This window comes from Rattus norvegicus, chromosome 9 (genome assembly GCF_036323735.1).
Source record: "Rattus norvegicus strain BN/NHsdMcwi chromosome 9, GRCr8, whole genome shotgun sequence".
NCBI lineage: Eukaryota > Metazoa > Chordata > Mammalia > Rodentia > Muridae > Rattus > Rattus norvegicus.
The window spans coordinates 115179122-115200280 of record NC_086027.1 but is presented as its reverse complement, the minus strand read 5'-3'; the positions used below and the strand labels follow the sequence as shown (position 1 = coordinate 115200280).

General features: G+C 44.7%; 1 protein-coding gene across 2 annotated transcripts in view; it reads right to left on the bottom strand.

Annotated features, from left to right (window-relative positions):
• Lama1 (laminin subunit alpha 1) overlaps positions 1-21159 on the bottom strand; it is a 124073-nt gene that overhangs the window by 63340 nt on the left and 39574 nt on the right. For both annotated transcript variants that reach the window (NM_001108237.3, XM_039083800.2), the window contains exons 4-16: positions 17350-17592; positions 16151-16330; positions 14830-14919; positions 13582-13699; positions 11397-11575; positions 10667-10772; positions 9687-9847; positions 8553-8693; positions 7319-7492; positions 6350-6451; positions 5779-5990; positions 4913-5024; positions 2623-2733 (exon numbers count right to left, since the gene is read on the bottom strand). In NM_001108237.3, coding sequence (NP_001101707.2) covers positions 2623-2733; positions 4913-5024; positions 5779-5990; positions 6350-6451; positions 7319-7492; positions 8553-8693; positions 9687-9847; positions 10667-10772; positions 11397-11575; positions 13582-13699; positions 14830-14919; positions 16151-16330; positions 17350-17592 — 1929 coding nt within the window. The remainder of the gene's footprint in view (positions 1-2622; positions 2734-4912; positions 5025-5778; positions 5991-6349; positions 6452-7318; positions 7493-8552; positions 8694-9686; positions 9848-10666; positions 10773-11396; positions 11576-13581; positions 13700-14829; positions 14920-16150; positions 16331-17349; positions 17593-21159) is intronic.

Sequence of the window (21159 nt, the reverse complement as noted above, 5' to 3'; positions counted from 1 at the left end):
TCAACTGACCTGACATCCTTGTGACTAGCAGATAAAGCCCCTTGGAATGTATTAAGTTTAAGAGATCCCTAGTTTCTGCCAGCCAAAAGTCCAAGATTGCCAGCAGAAAACATTTGGGACCCATAGCAGAGAATCCCCCATGTTGTGGCAACCCATCTAATGGTTCCACGGGCATATTCGAAGGGGGCCTTAAAATAAGTCTTTCTTCTGTTACTATACAAACTTCTCTTACCACATTGGAGAATGGGTTTGGGGTAACCTAAATCTGCATTCCTGGGCTGCCACTCACTAGTATTTTGGCTCCAGAATAAACTCTCTCTTGCCTCCTTTGAAGTGTGAGTTGTGTTTTTATGGTGGTGCACATCTGTGGAATCTGATCGAAGGGCCGTACTGAAATTTCTATTTGGGTAAACTGTTTAGCAATTCTGTTGAAAGCCTAAGGAGCATGTATCTTGGTGTTTCCTTTGGAGTGGGCCACTCTAAATGCTGCTGCTGCTGGTGGTCTGGATGCCAGAGGGCCAAAACAGTCAGCTCTCCTGCAAAGAGGAGTTTCTTTTTATTGGGGTCCAAGACAAAAACCTCAACAACAGAGCCACAACCCGGCTCTTAAACAAGATTTTGTGTTTTTTTTTTTTCAACTCTCATCTATGTTATCTTTCTCTCCACCCATCACCCCTAAAAAATAAACATTATTTGTTCAAAGGCAGAAAATGGTTGCTTGGCAGGAAAGGCTAGCAGACACCATCTTATCTGGGTGGCTCAGGGTGGCATTCCAAGAAGCAGAGGCAGTGACGTCACGTTCCCATGGAGGCTCTGAGAAGGCATATCCTTCCCACAATCTCACATCCCAGTGCCTGGTCCCAGTGAAAATGTGGGAACAATGTATAGCTGAGATCGTTCAGCTGAGGCCTGGCCTTCTGGCAGTGTACCAGGAAGCATGAGCTACCATAGGAGAGGAGGCGAGGGACACAAAGCTTTGCTAAGCCAGAGGACCCGTGGTTTTAGAAGTAAAGAAGACAGTGGACAGGAGTGGGGGCTGATGGGACGAGAGCACATGGCTTAGTGAATGGCATGGTAGCAGCATGAGATCTTGGCTGTGAGATGCTGACCAAGTTCTCCAAGGGACTCTATAGTATGCCTTGGCTTCCCTCTCATTCTAAAAGTTTCTAAAAAGTGTCCACAATGTATGTATGTGTATATATATATATATATATATATATATATATATATATATATATATATAAAGTATATACAATGTATAATACTACATATGATAAACGGAGTGGTTACCAGACACACTAAACAAGTACAGCTCACTTAGCACCTGTTCCTTCACTCTCCACTGTATTTGTTAGGTGAGCATAGTCCAGGCGCATGCAACTTATTTCATACATACTTCTGCAACTACATGTTTATAGATGTCCAAGGAATCTTTATTTAACACAGACTCCCTGCCACTCTACTACCCACTAGAAGTGCATCCACAACACACTGGTCACCCTCCAATGTTAGCAGGAGCCCTAGGGTAGGGAGGGGTGGGGTGGGGGGCTTGCAGACCACATGACAGGATGGGGGAGGACAGAGGGACAACTTCCCCTCAGGCTCTGAAGGGAAGCCATCCCAGAGGGACTGAGTCACCAGCAGATGTCACTTCCTGCAGTTGCTCTGGGCACTCAGCATCCAGAACAAAGATGAGCACAGGACAAATGAAGGTCCCCTCAGAGAACAAGAAAGTGTGCAACCAGACTTCATGCATCTCTGGGGTCCGATGATTAGTTCTCCTTAGCTCTGCGACTCAATCAATCTTTTTATTATTAAAGAGCATGGGGCTGGGGCTTCCTTGCCCAGATAACTGGGCTATTAGTTTCACATTCACACTATTTCTGAGCAGCAGATCCATGTGAACACAGAGGCTTTCTGTCCCTTAAAGGCAGAAAGAACTCCTGGTTGAACCCAGGTAAGTGTTACCCTGCACCTGAGTCCATGCCCAAGGTTAACTGTGTACTTGGCTAAGGCCCATTCCAACTAACCTTGATGGTGAAAGGGCCCTTTGTTTGTAGAGTTTAGCTGAACTAACTATAATGTCACATGTGGTACACATGTGACTTTATCATGTTTTATTACTCTATTTCGATTTGTAAATTTTAAAGGTTTTACTATTTGCATTTATGTGTTTACATTTGCCTGTATTATAATTTGAATCTATATATTTATATATGATACAGATTAGTGGTATCTTAAGGATAAGACCTGACTCTAGAAGTGACATTAATTTATCTTTTGGGTATGCCTTACACGCACAGCCTGAAAGGGAAGATGTACAGTAACTTTAAAAGTGCAAATCTTTTGACTGATTCCTCACAAAATAAAGAGTGTGGGACTTCTTTGTGATGGAAACTCACAGGTCAACAAGTTCCAGAATTTGAATTTCCAGACCAAAGATACTCAACTCATCCCACAAAACAGTGTGTGAAGCCAGTTTTTTTTTTTCCCACCATAAAGCAAGTAATATGCAGACACAGAATTCGGCATCTACCGAGGCAGAGCTGAGGTAGGGAGCCACTGCCCACGACGCATGGCAATGAGCAGGTTGGGGACACACAAGGTCAGCAATAAACTCACAGAGCAAATTCCATGAATGTCACACTCAGATGAGTGGCCGTGGCATTCGCAGGGCTGACAGATTCCTCCAAAGAGTATCCCATCTACTCGATAATAGCCGGGGAGGCAGGCCTGCAGGAAAAGAGGTCCAGTGTGTAGTCAGAGCTCTTGATGTGTGGCCTTGCAAATGCAGCAGGCAAAATGTGGCTCTGGGTATTATGGGACCCAGGAAACTGCTGGGTTTTCCACGAGCAGGAAACCATTTTTCCTTTCTGACTTTCAAGCGTTTTAATCCAGATAGCATTTCCATGCCTCAGAAACACACCCCCTTTAACTGTGCGATCCAGTGTTCTACAGTAAACTTACTGCCGTGTAGCAAGCTCATCTAGTCTGAATATCTTTAGTATCTAATCTGTTCGATGTTTTCAGTGGATGAGAGAGTTCTCACACTGAAAGGGGTCCTGACTCACCGGTTGAGAACCTTGCATTAGCAGATTTCCTTTCTCCCCATTTTCCCTCTTGGCATGCAAATCACTGTTGCCTTCAAACAGTGAATGTGTTCAAGGACAGGCCTGGGTCAGTGTGTCAGTTTAACTGAGCAAAGAGTCCAGGTGGACCTTCTGTGGGAAGAAGCCAGAGAGGCCCTGTGGGCATCCAACGGCACTCTCTGCTCCTGCTTACAAGGGGCAAGGAACCCTTCTGCACAGTGGTGCATTTCCTTCTCAGGGCATCCCTGAGAACAGCACCTCTCCTTTGTAACTAGCACATGCAGGTGGAGAAGCACCTGGTGCGTCCTCCAGATAGAGAAAGTATACAATCATGACATGCCTGGGGTATGTGGAAATGTCTTGCCACTTAAACCCTTTACATACGGTTGGCAGGGTGGGATATCCTCCATGGATCCTGGGACCAGTTCCTCAGGCTACTGGGGCACGGCTGGATTAAGCCTCTTGTGTTGGCATGAACATGTGCATATTACCACGACAGCTCCCGAAGCCCAGTGAACTTGGAGTGAGTCTAGGAGCAGTCAGCTCTCCTGGCATTGCTGGCTCAACCTCTCAATGCAGGGTTCCCTGCTTCACATCCATGGTCTCTTATTCCATAATCTACCACCATTTATCTACTAAGCATTAAACATGGAGTGCCTAGACACAGGATGTTAGGTAGGCCTAAAATTTCATCCTTCATACCCAAAAATAATGTTCATTGGTTCCAAATACAAAACAAAAACCTTCCAAAATATTTAAAAATATGAGTACGTACATGTCTACATCACAAGCTGTCTTTGTTAACTACACCATTTAAGATTTTAAAGACTGATAAAAAATTGTCTCCCTATAAAATGATTGGAAGGAAATCGTAATCAATAATAAATGCTCATAATGACTATGAGCCATGACCATGTGGGGCCATGATTATGTACACAGTGGCTAACTCTGCTAGTGAGACCCAAACCTCAGTGTGACCACATCCTAGCTGTAAAGGTTAGGCTTCACATTATAAGGCTACATTATGGATACAGAATCTCACTGCCTTAAAATTCCCTAATCTTTGGGAAAGAGTGTGTGTGTGTGTGTGTGTGTGTGTGTGTGTGTGTGTGTGTGTGTTGTGGTATTTGTGATATGTTTGTATGTGTGTGGTATGTGCTATATATGTGGGTATGTATAAGTGTATGTTTATGTATGCAGTGTATATGCAGTGTGTGGCATGGTATTTGTGATGTGTTGGTATATGTGTGGTGTATGCTATATAGTGAGTGTGTGTGTATAAGTGTATGTATATGTGTACAGTGTATATGCAGTGTGTGGTATGTGTGTGGTGTGGTATTTGTGATGTTTTGATATGTGTGGTGTGTGTTGTGTGTGTGTGTGTGTGTGTGTGTGTGTGTGTGTATACAGTGTAGATACAGTATGTATGTGTGGTGTGTGTATGAAATGTGTGGGGATGTGATGAGGTGTGCAGTGCATATGTTTTGATATGTGTGCATGTGTGTTTGGTGTGTCTGTGGGTATGTGCACAGGAGTGCAGGTACTGGCAGAGGTCAGAGGTCTCAGGTGCCCCTGGAGTGGGAGTTACAAGCAGTTATAAACTGCCTGATGAGAATTCTGGGAGCTGAACTTGGGTCCTTTGCAAGAGCAAAGTGCACGCCTTTAAACGACATAATGCCCAACACGCCCATAACTCAACAGGTCTAAGCATGGTGGGAGTTTCCTAAAGTTAAGTGCAGATAGATGGTCATCACATTAACTTCAGCAGACCTTTCCCCCCAGGAAATTAGAGAAAGGGAGAGACTGGCAGAGGCCAGCAGTACCTCACAGGAGGTCCCTGTGTAGCCTTGGGGACATTCGCAGTGCTCCACATCAGCAGCAACTACCAGGTCTATAGCATTAGGGCTTGCTATGTCCAGAGAGACAGAATCCAATCTGAAAACAGACAAGGGTCACCATCACATAACTTCCATGCTTGCAAAAGACTTCTAATGCTTCGCTGAAGGTAGGCTCCCACACGGTTTATATAAAGGAAATGGGCATGTGGTGTCTGTGTGTACCTCACCAAGCACCCTGGCAGTCACCATGATTCTCTGAGGACATTCCAACAGTTGTTGACAAGGAGTGCTTCCACCCACAGGCTGCTGAGGGAAAGCTCTGACAGAGCCTACTTGGAGTGAAATGAAAGCACTTCACCATGATCACTTGCCTCATCGTGACTACGGAGACCATTCTCTTCTGGGTTGGATCAGGCCGACTTTAGCAGTATTCATTTTTATAAGCTTGGCTTCTACATACTAACTCCCTCAAGGCAATCAAAGGACCAAGGATGGATTCAGTAGCTTAAATAACTGCACAAAACTAAGGCCACTGGCATCAGAGGAATGAAGGGAGAGAGAGGGTGAGAGAGAAGGGCAAGGAGGTAGTGTGATCCAGACGCTCTTAACTCACTGAGCACTGCTTGGAAGCTTGAAGCATTGTGCACTTGAAGCTTTCTGAACCTAAAGTCATCTCTTTCCAACAAGACACGCTTGTCCTTGTGCCTCAGGTTTTGGACAACATGACATGCATGAGAGCAATTCTAATATACCCAGCTCTCTTAACCATGTCCTTCATTTTAACATTAACCTTGAAATATCACTAAAGGCAAGATTGTACTACCTATGCAGAGATTCCTTTCAGTACTTACCTATACAGCGCCATTTTAGCAGAATTATAGTTGGCTCTAATCAAGAGATGAGTCACATTGGCCAGGACAGTCATCAGCTGGTCACGGTCAATCTCCCTTCTGGTATTAAAGTCCCGGAAGTTCTCAGGCACAAGTCTAACCACATTGAAGTATTCCTCGTAGGGTTGCAAGGACAGGCCCTCAGCCCGTGTGCTTATAGTGAGCCCATTTCCCTAGCATTCGAAACAGAGAGGAAAGACATTTGTAATTCAATTCGATGCCCCAACATTAAGTTCTGTGTCCAGCAATCAAGTCCTTAGAGCAAACATGTGATGGAATACATGACCCAATCCAGAGTTACCAGGGGAGGGCAGTTGGCTGTACTCATTTTTCCCCATGTGTATGTACAGTTCTGCATATATGGCGTGCACACACACACACACACATATACACATACATACATATGTACAAATACACATACACACATACATACAAACACATATACATACATATGTACACACACAACACATACACACATACATATGTGTGCCACCCCACCAGACCCCAATCTACAGCAAATCAAATCAATCACCTTGATGATGACGTCAGCATGAGACATGAGATTACTGTCCACCGTCTCCACAGGGATGTCGTAAGACACTGTGTATTTTAGGAACCCACCAAATGCTGTCAGCTGGAAGAGGAAGGCAAGGGTGAGGGGCAGGAGACAACAGTCGTAGCCTTAAGTCAGGGGAATCCATCGCTAAGATCCACCTGGGTGTGTACAGACACAAGCCTTCCTGATGGCCACAGAGAGGACGTTCATGCTCGAAGGCATATTAGGTACCATTTAATAGATAGGATTATGATAAAGAAATCCTTATTGCTGGAAGAAAGATATGTAATCCTTCTACAATCCCCCAAGGTAAACATTCCAAATGTTAATTAATTAATTAACTGGAAAGAATCCTATTGCATTCATTTGTGTCTATTTGCGCACACCGTGGGATACGGGTGGAGGTCTGAGGACAACTTATGGACGATGGTTCCCTCCTACCATGTGGACCCTAGGCAGTGAACCAGGTCGTACTCGGCAGAAAGCCCCCTTTCCTGCTGACCCATCTTGGCAACCATTTTTATTTTACTTAAATGGATCGTTTCACTTTTGCCAAGCGTATTAGACATGTCATTTAAAGAAAGCTCTCAAGGTATGTTTTCCTTTAAATGTATTCAAGGGATGCCTGTTAACATATACATGGGATTAGTTACTGGGGTAACTAATATATGTTAGGGCTGCCCACTAATATATACTGTGGGGTCATTAATGCATATTGGTGAGTCTTCAGACAGCGATGGTACCATCATGAAATCTCACAAATGTCTTCTAAAGCTCTCTGGTTACCATCATAAACAGAGAATATCATGATACACAAGGTAGGCCATATGTGGAAACATACATTTATACTTCTGGTACTCTGGGCATCCTCCCCAACCCCAACACACACACACACACACACACACACACACACACACACACACACACACACACGCGCACACACACCTTGTTTCCAAGGTAGGCCTCAGGAGCTGCCCAGTAATAAGGGGAAGTAAATCTGTGCATGACCGCCGTGTTGTTGATGCTGATCTGACGGTGCCTGCCCAGGGCATCCTGCTGAGACCGGATCTTATTTGGGCTGATCAAGTCGGTGACCAACCACCCTGACATATTGGTCACCTTAAAAAAAAAAAAAAGAAGTTTAGAATATGACATCAGGGTCACCTTAGAGTGCACCGAGTCCTGGGTAAAAGTCTTTGCTCAAGGAGACAGACAGAGCAAGTGGGGCTCAGGCTACCAAAGCACAGCGAAGGACTTTGGGCTAGGATCAAGGAAAAGTAAACACGTCACACACCTCCAACCCACAGTTACACACAACGGAAGGAGCACAACCATGCAGATCAGGGTTATGTAGTTTAGATTTTGTCTTTCTGAGACAGGGTCTCACTATGTAGCTCTGTCTAGCCTGGAACTCACTACGTAGATCAGGCTGGCCTCCAACTTGCAGAGGTCTGCCTGCCTCTACTTCCAAGTGCTGGAAGTAATATATATTATGATATGTATAATATATAGCATAGTTATATATTATAAACTATAATTATATATATATTATACATTTTAAAAATCCAAAATGCATCTGCTCCCAGCGTCTTAGCTACAGGGTACTCAGACTATAAATGCCATGATTAAAGTATCTTCCTGTTTCTGACTATCTTTACTTTCTTCACTCAGCTTTATAGACCAATAATGAAAAATATTTTAAAACTTCGGACTTTATACTGCCAGTGTCTCACTTGTCCAGGGGTGGTGACTACAATGGTCAGTAGTGGATAAACTTGGAGCCCAGCAGCCCCTCCCTAACTTCCAGCCATCACCCTGTGAACCCTTCAAACTCACAGCCCCAGCTTCCCCATACCCCAGAGTCTGCCTGTTCTACAGTTCCATGCCCTCTGCTCTTTTTCTTCTACCCCTGGGATGCCCACACTCCCACATGTGTTCTACAGAAGAAAGGGAAACAGGCTGTATCCTGCAGCACCATTCCAGCCAATCATCTCAACTGGAAAATATACATGGCAATAAATGTGTGAATTGGTACAAAAATGTAGCAATGCTTTAAGGAGTGGGCTGCCTTGCATGGATGCCTTGATCTCTCCAATGGAAGACTCTGGCCTCCTGGCTTCCTAGTGTGGCCATAGATGGCCCATGACCTGCTGGTTAAGGAAATTGCAGTGTCTCCCACCTGACTGACAGACCATGTGAGGCTGTCACAGACATCGGAGACACCAAAGCAGAAGCACTCCGAGCAGCCCTCGGGGTTTCTTTCCTTCAAGTTATAGAATCCTGGTTTGCAGCGATCACAATTCTCTCCCTCAACATTTTTCTGTTAAAAAAAAAAAAGATTAGCTTCTTAGCTGCTGAGGCCGGTGTATCCAGACAGACATGGATAGGATATGCACGTGGTGTTGGCAAGGAGAGTGCACCAAAACAGGCAATACATACTCAGTTAAATAAATATTCAAAGAACGTGGGAAACCTCAGGCCTTGAGGTTTTATGAGTGTGAGCCTGCGACAACTTGCCTGATTCTGTCACCGAGAACAAGTCGAAGATGTTAGAGCTTGGTCAGTACATTGAAATAAACTTGTTTTGTTTTGGTTTTTCCTTTTGAGACAGGGTCTTACTGTGCAGCCAGACTAGCTGGCTCGCTTCCACTTCTCAAACCCCTCCAGGCACCACACTCAGCACTGGGATTACAAGCATATACAACATGCCTTGCTTGTGCTAACACTCTCATATTTAAAGAGGGCTATAGAACTATTTGTTTTGCTTATAAATTCTCAAGCTTATCCTGGGTCCCATGCAACGCAGACAGAGGACTCTGCTTTTATGGGAATAGGACAGAAGGTACAAACAGGAAATCTCAAGAATTCCGGGGAAATGGTTATTAATATCATATAGCCAAATAAGACCCCTCTCGGGCACTGTGTGTGTGCATTCCTACGATTATACAACCCTCTTTCAAGAGAAACTCAAGATAACAGATCTGCATTTCATTAGAGTTCTGGGAAATTCGGTTTGTACCTGGTTCTTCTCCAAGCAATGGGATGAAGCCAGTGCCACAGAAAATGGCATGCAGTGTTGGGTTTCATCTAGGAAGTCACAGAGACGCCTTGGGAATACTCGGCCATCACCCAGAGGTGTCACAGAAGAGTAAGCCAGGTGCCTATCTCAATCCAAGGTACAGAACAGGGCCATCTTGCCATGACATGCTACTTCTACCTAAGCCTCCCTGCTCTGCAGAATACACGATCGTCTGATCCAGGGGAACAGAGAGACCCAGAAGAGACTCAAAACTCCCTTGATTTCCACGCTTACCTTACAAAGACATGGCTCTGTGCATGGGTCCTCGTTCACGCTGCCAACGGTGCTGCAGTCACAGGGGACGCAATTCGGGAAACCCCGGTAGCCAAACTGGCAGCGGTCACATTTGTCTCCTGCATAACCTTTCCTACATGGACACTGACCCGGCCACTTCCCTGGGGGGCAGAGAAAACAGCAGTACTGATTAACACAAGAAGTTCTGGGGTTGAAAGTGGGGGCCTGCAAACTCTCTGTAGGGGGCCAACACGTGCCAACTGCAACCTCTCTGAGCAGGATTTCAGGTAAAGCTAAGTGGACAGTCACTCTCACTGCTCTCACACAGTCTCGGGGTGTGCATACCCAAATGTCCGTGGCTCTGTTTAAAAACAGGGCGAGATTACTGCCCGTGGACCACAGTCTGCTGTAGTGCCGGTGTGAAGGGGGACACTGAGATTAAGACCCACAGGCAGAGCCAACAAGTGTTGCTGCAACTGCACTCCTGGTCCCGGAGTAACATACAACACACACTCACAAAATTAGCTGTATGTGAACATTCACGGCAGCGTTAGTCGTAACAGCTGGAAGGTATGAATAACCCAAGGCTTATCCACGAAGGACTTGTGAACGGCATCCCCCAGCTGCAGGCGATGTTTTAGATTCCTTTGGTGACTAGAAATATCAGGTTTTATAGGTCCACTCATCGGTTGATACACACTTGCATACGTAAAATGCAATAAGCTAAAGGAGCAACAGAGCTAACTACGATACCCGCACAACAACAGGATCCTCCTAGAGCCTGAGTAAGAGGATGGAGTGACTCACAGAAGCCCCACACACTAGAGGGTCAATTTTATGTAAGAGATAATAAATACCTGGCGGACTAAAATACTCAACACAGGATCAAATCCTCACATTTCTCCATCCTGGTAATAACTCTACCCAGCACAAATGGTACACCCTGGATCAACTGCACACACAACAGACCAAGTCCTTACCGTTGGCTAAGTCGGCGTGGAGGTCATCCTTGATACAGACAGAACTCAGAGACCCCACCGGGTCACAGTCACAGGGACGGCAAGGCTGGTCCTCATACGGAGATACCTGCAAGGCAGAAGTTGTCCTGGATGACCTCACCAGAATAACATTTTATTAAACAATAAAATTATTTCAAGCGTGGCTTGAAATAATAACCAAAATGTCACCCACGAGGTATCAGCATCCTATTCAGGGTGAGACTATCGCAGTGATTTTGTGTAATGGGAGGTTAGGTGTCAGGAAGATAAAATGGCCCCAGGCAAGAGGCTCTAGACATCTTTTTGCTGGTGATAACAACATGCCATCCTTTCTTCTCTCCAGTGAGGTCACCTATTACTGCCACAGTTGAGCATTACCAATGAGCACACCCACTCCCGGGGTTCAGCTGCAAATCAGGTCAATTGGGGGCTGAGTGAATGCATCCTGTAGCTAACGTATGGCCCCTTTAGTTATTAGTTGAATCTGCATATTTATAGTTAGAATCATCATACCTCACCGGACCCCAATTCAAATTGAATAACAATAGACCCATGTATCCACTTTAAGCAAGAAAGCAAGCCTCTGTAGGAGATAAAACCATGCAGAACACTGGTCCGATGGAGTATAAAGAAAGTACACTGTCCTTCAGAAAGAGGCTGAGAGTTAGTGAGGCATGTCTTCACCTAGAAGGCTGTGTCAGGGAGCACTTACTTTGTGAGGTCTGTAGTACTGGTCAATGCAGGTTTCACAGTTGATCCCTGTGGTGTTCTGCAAGCAGTTGATACAAACTCCTCCTCCGCTGTACTGCCCGGCAGTGTTAAGGCTTTTCCTCTCCTTTGCAACATTGTTGTCATAGTAACAATCTTTGGCTTTGTTGTGACAGTTACATTCTAGGAAGTATTTGAATATCTCAATGAACACCGGTGATGTGACCCAGTTAAAGAAAACCTTTATTTCATGAAGCCTCTGTGTTTTAACATTCTAACATAAATAATTCCTTAAGATGTAGGCAAGGGCTAGAGAGATGCTCAGTGGTTAAGAACATTGACTGTTCTTCATAGGTCCAGGGTTCGGTTCCCAGCACCCACAATGGGTGCTCACAACCATCCCTAACACCAGGCCCAGGGCTCTGATTCCCTCTTCAGACCTCCTTACACACCAGGCACAAGGCTACATGCAAGTAAAACCCGCATCCACATTAAATAAATAGATACTTTCTAAAAAGATAGTCTAGGGGGGGAATGGGAATTGCTATCAAGGTAATTAAAGGTACTGCATAGGTGTGGTAGTGTACACATATCATCTCAGAGTTATAGGCTGAAGCATGATAATCTGACCCCTGCTTGTACCATACAAGGAGACTCTGCTTCCCCCTCAAAAAATGATATGGTAGGCTCGGAGAGTGCATCTGGGGTTGAGTGCTTGTTGAGTAAGTTCGAGTGCCAGGTCTAAAATTAAAAGCAATTCTGGGAACTGGAGAGATGGCTCAGAAGGTAAGAGCACTGGCTGCTCTTCTAGAGGACCCAGGTTCAACTCCCAGCAACTGCAGGGCGGCTCACAACCATTTTGTAACTCCATTTTTGGAGATCTGATGCCCTTTTCTGTGTACTAGGTTTGAAGTAACGTACAGACATATAAGCAGGCAAAAGGTGCAGAGACACATGGAAAAGCTGAACTTAAAAAAAAATTAATGGCTTTTAAAAAGCAATTCTGTAGAGTGGCATACATTATTAGGTCATTTCTTACATAAGAAACATTGAAAACCCATTCGATTTTATTTGAAATATTTATTCAAATAATATATTTCAAGTACATATTTATTTTATTTGAATATTTAAATAAATATATGAAATTATTTGAATAATATATCTTATATTAACATATAACATAAGTGCTCAGAAAAAATACTAAAAACAATGTAGAAAGAAGGGAGGGAGATAAAGTAAAAAAATTTAATTTAAACATATTTGTATAAATGTGCGAACTCATGTGTGTGTATGTGTGTGTGTATGTGTGTGTAAGTGTGTGTGTGAGTGTGTGTGTATATGTGTGTGTATGTGTGTATATGTGTGTGTGTATGTGTGTGTATGTGTGTGTGTTTGTGTGTGTATGTGTGTATGTGTGTGTATGTGTATGTGTGTATATATGTGTGTGTATGTGTGTGTATGTGTGTATATGTGTGTATATATGTGTGTGTATGTGTGTGTATATGTGTGTATATATGTGTGTATGTGTGTTTGTGTATGTGTGTGTTTGTGTGTGTGTTTGTGTGTGTGTATGTGTGTGTATGTGAGTGTGTGTGTGAGTGTGTGTGTGTATGTGTGTGTATGTGAGTGTGTGTGTGTGTGTATATGTGTGTATATATGTGTGTGTGTGTTTGTGTATGTGTGTGTTTGTGTGTGTGTGTGTGTGTGTGTGTGTGTGTGTGTGTGTGTGTGTGTTGTGGTATGTGCAGTCCAGAGCTACATGTGGAAATCAAAGGGCAGCTTATGGAGTTGCTTCTTTCCTCCTACCACGTGGATTCTAGAACTCAAGCTCAGGTCACTGGGTTTCGGGACAAGTACCTTTACCTGCTGAGTCATGTCACCAGCCAAAGTAGCCTTGGCTCAAGATGTACTCAGTGGTAAAGCATCTCAACATGGCGGACTCCTATAGGCCCAATAGCCAGTACCATAATCGAGTCACTCATTCACCTCAACTTCAGATTTGTAGCTAATAAACAAGCACACGGGCTAAGAAACTGAGGTAAAACCGTGAATCCAAACATCGCAGAGGCTTTGTGCAGTGTTTGAAATGCGGAAAAACTAGGTATGTAAGGCTTCTAGCAATCAAGATAGCGTGAGTTTAACCACCATTAAGCCGGAGCCTAGTCTCTCTATGTTGTAAGCGTACTTACCTTCACACTGGTTACTGGAGGAAATGGTTCCGGGCCTCCAGGGCTGCTGATGGAAGCCGGGACAGCACCTGTCACAGCTCTCACCACATGTATTATGTTCACACTGACACTGAAGTTGCTGGGCAAAACAGGGATAAGAAACAAAAGCTCAAAACTGTACCTGTGTATTATCCTTAATTTTACTTAAGGAAAAAAAAAGCCACTACGTGAAGTCAACATGTGGTAGCTCTTCATGGTGAGGGATGTGGGACTGTGTCATGTTGTGCTATCAATTTACCGATGTTTCGGTTCTGAAGGGGACGCACACCAAGCCCAGTTGCAAACACCCATGTGTTAACTAACAAGAATGTTCTTTACAAGGATGCATTTGACTTTGGGGATTGGGAGTCCTTATCAATACTTGGATTAATTATGAAGAGATCTTAGCATAGTTTGGTTGATGATTTCTGATGTTTATCAATATTTTGTCAGTACCAAAACACAGGAAAAGAGGCAGACAAGACAGCTTGGTCGTCTCCCTGGCCATCAAGCCTGACAACCTGAGTTCCACCCCAGAGGGTCACATGATGAAATAAGAAAACTGGGGTCCATGAGTTTCTCTCTGATCTCCACATGTGCGCTGTGATGTGCACCCCCAAATAAATAAATGCTAAAAATAATGTTAATATAGAATGTGGGCTGAGGGTATGTCTCACCGTTGAAGTGCTTGTCTAGTATACACAGGACCCTGAGTTCAGTCCCAAGTAGTGTAAAGACTGAACAACTAGAATTAACAATAAGTAAAATAAATAAATCAGAATATTCCTACTTAACGGGTACAGAACTCCAAAGATTAGAAGTAAATAAGTGCTCTGAAAAGATTTATCAAACTCTGTTCAAAATTGTTCACTTAGTACTACACCCAAACAAAGTCTATTATTTTTTTCATTTAGTACCCACAATAATGGAGAGAAGGGAATCATAAAAATAGCTGATATAACTTTTATCAGCACATGTCTTATATAAATATGGAAGGTTGTGGAACTGTCAATTTTCTGTCATAGACATCTTACTATAAATAACACAGTAAGGGCCCATTAGACATATAACCTCAAACCAAAACAAATGGATGACATTGCTAAAACCAAAACCATAATTAATTTTTTAAATTGATTTGATGCCTCTTACTGTCTGCCTTCAGCAGAGTCAGGAAAACACTATAGATAAACCTATGTCTAGGTCCCAGTATTTATAAACACTAGAGCAAACCTTTGCTTCTTCATCCCAGGGGCAGCTGCTAGCATGGCCGGAGCAAATGCACATGCCTCCAACGGAGATGTCTTTTATCGAGTAGTAATACTGAGGAGAAAGAGTGTGACAAACAGAAGTTAAAAACCACCCTCATTTTAGCACAAAGTAAACAGTGGCACCCCACAAATATCTTACCTGGGCTCATGAGTTACTTTAGGTACTCTAAACTTAATAACATGCACGTTTAAATTTTTATTTCACACACCAAGAGCCTTGGTGCTCAGTTGGAAGCAATTCTACTCAGATTTGCTCATCAAGAGGACTGAGGGTCTAAAAGAACTTTTCAATGTGGTTTCTTTGTAAGCCAAACACCCCTCTTCATCATTGACCCAGCTCCATTTGGCAGGAGTTAACCTTTAGGGTTAGGGTTAGGGTTAGGGTTAGGGTTTGGTTAGGGTTAGGATTAGGGTTTGGTTATGATTATTGCTATTGTGATTCTTAGGGTTATGGCTATTGTTAGCCCAAGGTATGCAGGATATGTTCTAGAGGGAACGTTGTCATCTAGATGTAGATCCATGGCTTCAATGTTAACAGAAATCCTCATTGAGAGGATTTCCATAACCTGATCTGAACACGAAATACACAAAAATAGACCCTCCCCCTCAATGTTGTGTGTTCTAACAGGCTCAACTGGGATCATCAGCGAAAGACAAATGAACGCCACCTGGATAAACCATGGTGGGGCATCCCAGCAGCCCACAGTGCCTGACTGACACCACCAGATATTTTTAAGTGTGTGTGATAGGCTCAGGGATCACACATGCTGCTGGTCTGGCTAAAATATGTCATCTGCTTTGAAAAAAAGTTTCATAGAGTTACACATCCAGCTACCCACAACCCAGTAATTCCCTCTGAAGTGATGGAAGGGACATCCAATATTTGTCCACAGATGTGTTTTATACTCAACTGGACACTTAACATGTAAGCGTCTTCTTAAATATTTCTCAATTTTTTTTATCATTTCAAATAAAACAATTAAAATTCCCAAGTCACTGAGGCTCATATGTGGAGCCAACGCTAGGGTATTTAGGACAAAGGTCATTACATTCTCCAGGTTTACATACTACATGATGGGGACAGGTGGGAAGAATCCAGGAAGCCTGAAGAATGCATGGTAGGGCCATCACCTACAAGCTGGCTTCATAACAGATGACGGGAGATAATCATCAGGAAAATATGATAGTTGGGAAGGCAAGAAGTCAACCAAGGGAAATGAAGAAAAGAATGTGCCCTGAAACAAAGGTTATCACGGCGGTCAGGGACCCCACCACATACTCACACGTCTTGTGACAATCGGGTCGAGGTCTCTGAGGTCCCGGTGGCTAAGGGTCATGAGGTCTGCATTGAGTGTTCTGATGCGCTGCAGACGAAGGCGTATGTACCGTGCTGAGGTGAATTCCAGCAACTGGGGCGAGGGGTCATCAGCACTGGGCCTGCCATTGATGAGTGATGTGTGGATCTGGACATGGGCAAACACACGTGTCAACTGTATGCACACGTAACATGTACAATAAAACCCTGTGATGGAACTACTACAAAGATAAATCTAAAAATTAGGCAGTGCAAAAACTAACCATATACCTCACCTAACATATGTTAGGTACTCATAAACAGCGACCCTCGCTTTTGCCTCAGTTTGGGGGTTACCCACTGTGCTACCTCAGAGGTTTCTGGAGCTCTTTCAGTAGAAACTTCTCCCCATATTGTGTGTGTGTGGGGGGGGGTCTTTCAATACCTACTATGACACTATAGCTTCTCAGAAGCAAATGCCTAATGCCATGAACAGGCCGGAGAGGGTAAGGAAAATATGTCCCAAACCTAAGGATTTCTGCTGTCTTCCTTAACCTATGTAACTGTAGGCTTCCTGCCCATCTCCCACCACAGAGAGCACCTGAGAGTTTTTACAGGGTTCCCTCATCAAGCAAGGTGCTGGATGAATGAGCTGTTTCTGTTTCGCTCGGAGTTTACTGACCTGTACATTGAGCTCCTAGCCCACGGGCAGCTCCCCGCTCCACACCTCTGAAAGGGAGGGAGGGAGAAGCTGCACCTTTCAGAAGCATCTACCCCCTCTGATCTGCATCTCTCCTTTCTTGAGTAAAACAAAGACTTGCTATGTTTCCCTCCAACTCATGATCCTCCTGCCTCAGCCTCTGGAGTGCTAGGATTACACTTAATGTGCCACCATGCCTGTCTTTGCTCCAAATACAACTCGTGCCCTTGCCGTGGTGTTATAGAAAGATCCCACGGGGGTAGAGGACAGGAAAGACTGAGAGAACCCTATGCTGGGAAGACATCAATCAAGACAGACAGGAGTCAAGGCTACTTTAAGAGTGAGGTGGCCACACGTACACCTTTGGGTTAAGGGTGATTGATTTTGAATGTTCAGCATATAAGCTCCTCTGTGCGATGTCATGGGGACATTTGAGGTAGGAGGCTCAGAGGACAAAAAGCCATTTCTGCAGTGCACACCGTACCTACCTCTCCATGTTCAAGTGGCACCAGTTTAGAATAATACGAGGTGCAGATCACTTCGTTGTCAGCTCTGTAGGTGGGAGGTCCCCGCCGTGGAGTTATTTTGTAGCGCGTCAGACACTCTGTGTCACTGACTGCATAGTACTGCCAGGGTCTAAACTTGACACCATCCACGGAGCGCTCCAAAATCCAGTTTCCAGGCCGAGGGGCATTGGCAGCTTTAATGATGACATACGCAACTTGAAAGACCTGAAACCAAGGAGGAGATCCCGATCCAGAATTAATAAGTCAGACACAAAATGACAAACGCTGAGAGAACTCTCTTGCACAAGAAAGAGCCCCATTCATAGACACTGAGTGTAGAATTCTGGCTCCCAGGGGCTGGAGGAAGTCCGGACAGGGGATGAATGTTGGGTACAAAATTTCAGATGCACAGGATGGACAGGGTGTGCTGGTCCCATGAACAACAACAGCTTTTCCACAGTAACAGTCCTGTACCCCGAATTTACTAAACAGAGAAACCTTCTGTACTCTGACCACACACACACACACACACACACACACACACACACACACACACACACACAAAGACTGTGACTCTGGACATACAGATGCCTGGCAGGTTGCAGCACGGTGGGCATGTACAAATCCTGTGCTGTACACATTAAATACATAAAATTTTAAAACAGTCAGAATCTCTAACAGTGCTGTGGCTGGCTTTGCTGTCCCAATGTCTTCGCTGCTTGGAGCCGACTCGTGCAGTGTTGCTTTGCCTTAATGGTGATGTTAAATGTTTTCACACAGCGCATCGGAGATGAGATGGAGAATGAGAGCTCCCCACAGCTTACTAGAATGGCTAAAATCCAAAACATAGACAATGCTAAAAGCTGGCAGAGATATGGAGCAGCAGGAACACGGGAGAAGCCAGTACCACTGTCTCACACTAAGCCGTAAACACTCTCTGTATGAACCCAATAACCGCCCTGTTTAGGAATTACAGCTAGATGAAAATCTGCACAGAGATGACTGCAAGCACTCCGTTTATAGCCGCCCCAACACAGGAGCGGTAAAAAGTGCTTCCATAAGAAAAGGACACACGGGTTGGGGATTTGGCTCAGTGGCAGAGCGCTTGCCTAGGAAGCGCAAGGCCCTGGGTTCGGTCCCCAGCTCCGGAAAAAAAAAGAACCAAAAAAAAAAAAAAAAGAAAAGGACACACAAGTATGCCAGTCGGTGGTGAGAAAAAAAGTTATGAGGCTGCAAAAAGACACAGTGACAACCAGGAGAGGGCTCCCTGGAGAGGCAGCAGGCTACAGGATTCCAAGGCAGTGACTTTCTGGGAAAGGCAAAACTAAGGAAGTATTTAAAGAAAAAAAAAAAAAAACAAAAAAACAAAAAAACACAGGCTGTCAGGGACTCGGGGGAGGGGTAAGCATAAGGGAGCATGGGAGAAGAAATGACCTTATTCTGGCCATAACTATGGGCACAGGTCACCATACAGTGGTCAAAATACACAGAACATGCACAGCTTTGAAGAGTAAACTATAGGCTTGGTTAATAAAACATGAGTGGACGGACACAGGGCCATCGGTTATACAAGTGCCCCACACTGACTCAAGATGTTAACAAGAGGATGAGCTCGGTGTGATGGAATGCAGAATATGAACTCCCCATGCACATCACTGTGAGCCTAAAACTGAGAACTTTATCAGTTAAACAATGATGACGTCAGCTAGGGAAGGCGAAGACAGGAGGACGGTGGGTGAGGTATGAAGGGAAGAGCTAAACGAAGCTCAGGTTTGAACAGGACTTTTGATCTCCAGTCCCTGACCAGCACTAAACAGGCATCGACTCTCCCACAGCCCAGCACCACTCAGGGCACTTCCAGATGATTTCCGAAAATGGCTGTATTCCTGGTGATTCAAAATCTGCCACAAGGGGCTGGGGATTTAGCTTGGTGGTAGAGCGCTTACTTAGGAAGCGCAAGGCTCTGGGTTCGGTCCCCAGCTCCGAAAAAAAGAACCAAAAAAAAAAAAAAAAAAAAAGAAAAAATCTGCCACAAATTCTGTCTGTTCTCCAGTTATTAAGAAGATGCTAGATTCCACTGTGAGGTGATTCTCTAACATCACTTCTAGAAACCCAAATCTTTGTGTGTCCGTGTTTGCATGCACGCATGTGGGTGTATGCACATGCATGTATCCATGTATGTGTGCACATAAATGTATGCACTTGTGTACTTGTGTTTGTGCACATGTGTGTATGCACGTGCATATGTCCATGTTTGTGCACATGCATGTGTGCATATGTGTGCATGTGTGTGCACATGAGTGTGTGTAGTTGTGCACTCATGTCTGTGTATGTCTGTGTGTGTGCACACCTGTGGAAGACAGAACTTGTTTCCATCAGGCACTTTGTGGACCTGGGTTTTGTTTGGGGCTTTGGAGCAGTGCCCTTGGGACACCAGGGATTACTGCAGACATAATGCACATATGTAAATGTGTACAAAAAAACTTTGTGTGTATGCATGCATACACACAGGGCATAAATTACCATCTCTGAAGTTCCTGGTTTCTGTTTGTTTTAGCTTTTTCTCACCTAATTTCCTCACTAATTTCAGGACACAGGGGCTCCTTAGATTTGCCCTGTCACATGCCAACTGTGCACCTATTGTTTCTAAGGAACCTGGGGAATGACAGTGCTGTCTCCTTATTACAAACAACTCTTTACCCACACAGAGTTCCCTGGCAGAGGTTAGCCTGTGGATGTCATGGGCCAACGACACCTCTTCGTGTGCACAGGCATACTCAGACTTGGCAAACACAGGCAGAGATGATGAGTGGGCAGCTCCCTGTACAGTGATGGTGACATCAAAATGAAATGTATTTGTCCTAGTTTCACACTCAAACATAAGGTGAGCCAACGGGCTTACCGCCAGCCCGTTAACGCTCGCCGATCGTCTCATGTAATCCTGAATGATCCTACCATTGGTCTTGTGCCTGGTTTACATATTTGGAAACTATTATTGCATGTTTCCACATGAACCCAGGCTCTCTCCTTTCATGTCCTCAGCTAGGGCCCATACCACCTTCAGGGAGCAAGCACTGACCCCTAAGCAGCACCCCAGTCTGAGCTCTCCTTTTGTTGTAATGGTGGTGGAGGCAGTGACCTCTACATCCATGTAGAAACCAGCCTCATACCTCAAGACCCAGAGCAGCTATTGCTCTGGGTACATCTGCATCAGACAGCATAGGATAGGCAGGGGAAGGATTGAGGATGGGAGACGCACAAAAGCAACTAATACCTGTTAGTTTAAGTGATAAAGTTAATTACAGTGCCACCAAGGTTATTGGAATCAGCTGGTAGAAGCTCACAGTTGCTTTCCCAGGACGAGAATGGCTGTTTCCTGTACTTCAGTGAGCAAATGGGGGGTGGGGGGGTACGGTGGGGGTGGGGGTGGGGCGCAGAAAGGGTTTGCAACCTTCTTGGGAATCTCACAAGCACCAAGTCCTACACCCTAAGAAGTGATCCAGGCAGCCTGTGTCATGACAATTTCCACAGGTGACTCAAAGGAAAGGGTGAAAGGCAGTGTTTGGAGTGGCTGCTGAGTTCTCACTGACCCAGTTTGTCTAATTCTTCTGACCAAGTAGCAACAGTTACCACATTCTTGTGCCTTACCAACTTCTTGGCCGTCTTTTAAACAGACAGACAGCCGAGCTGTGTGCAGGATGCAAGGCCAAAGGGAAGGGCAGCTGAGGCGGGAAAGACTAGGCCTGCTATCACCCGCAGATTGATAGGAACCCCTCTATTGGGAAGCAGCAG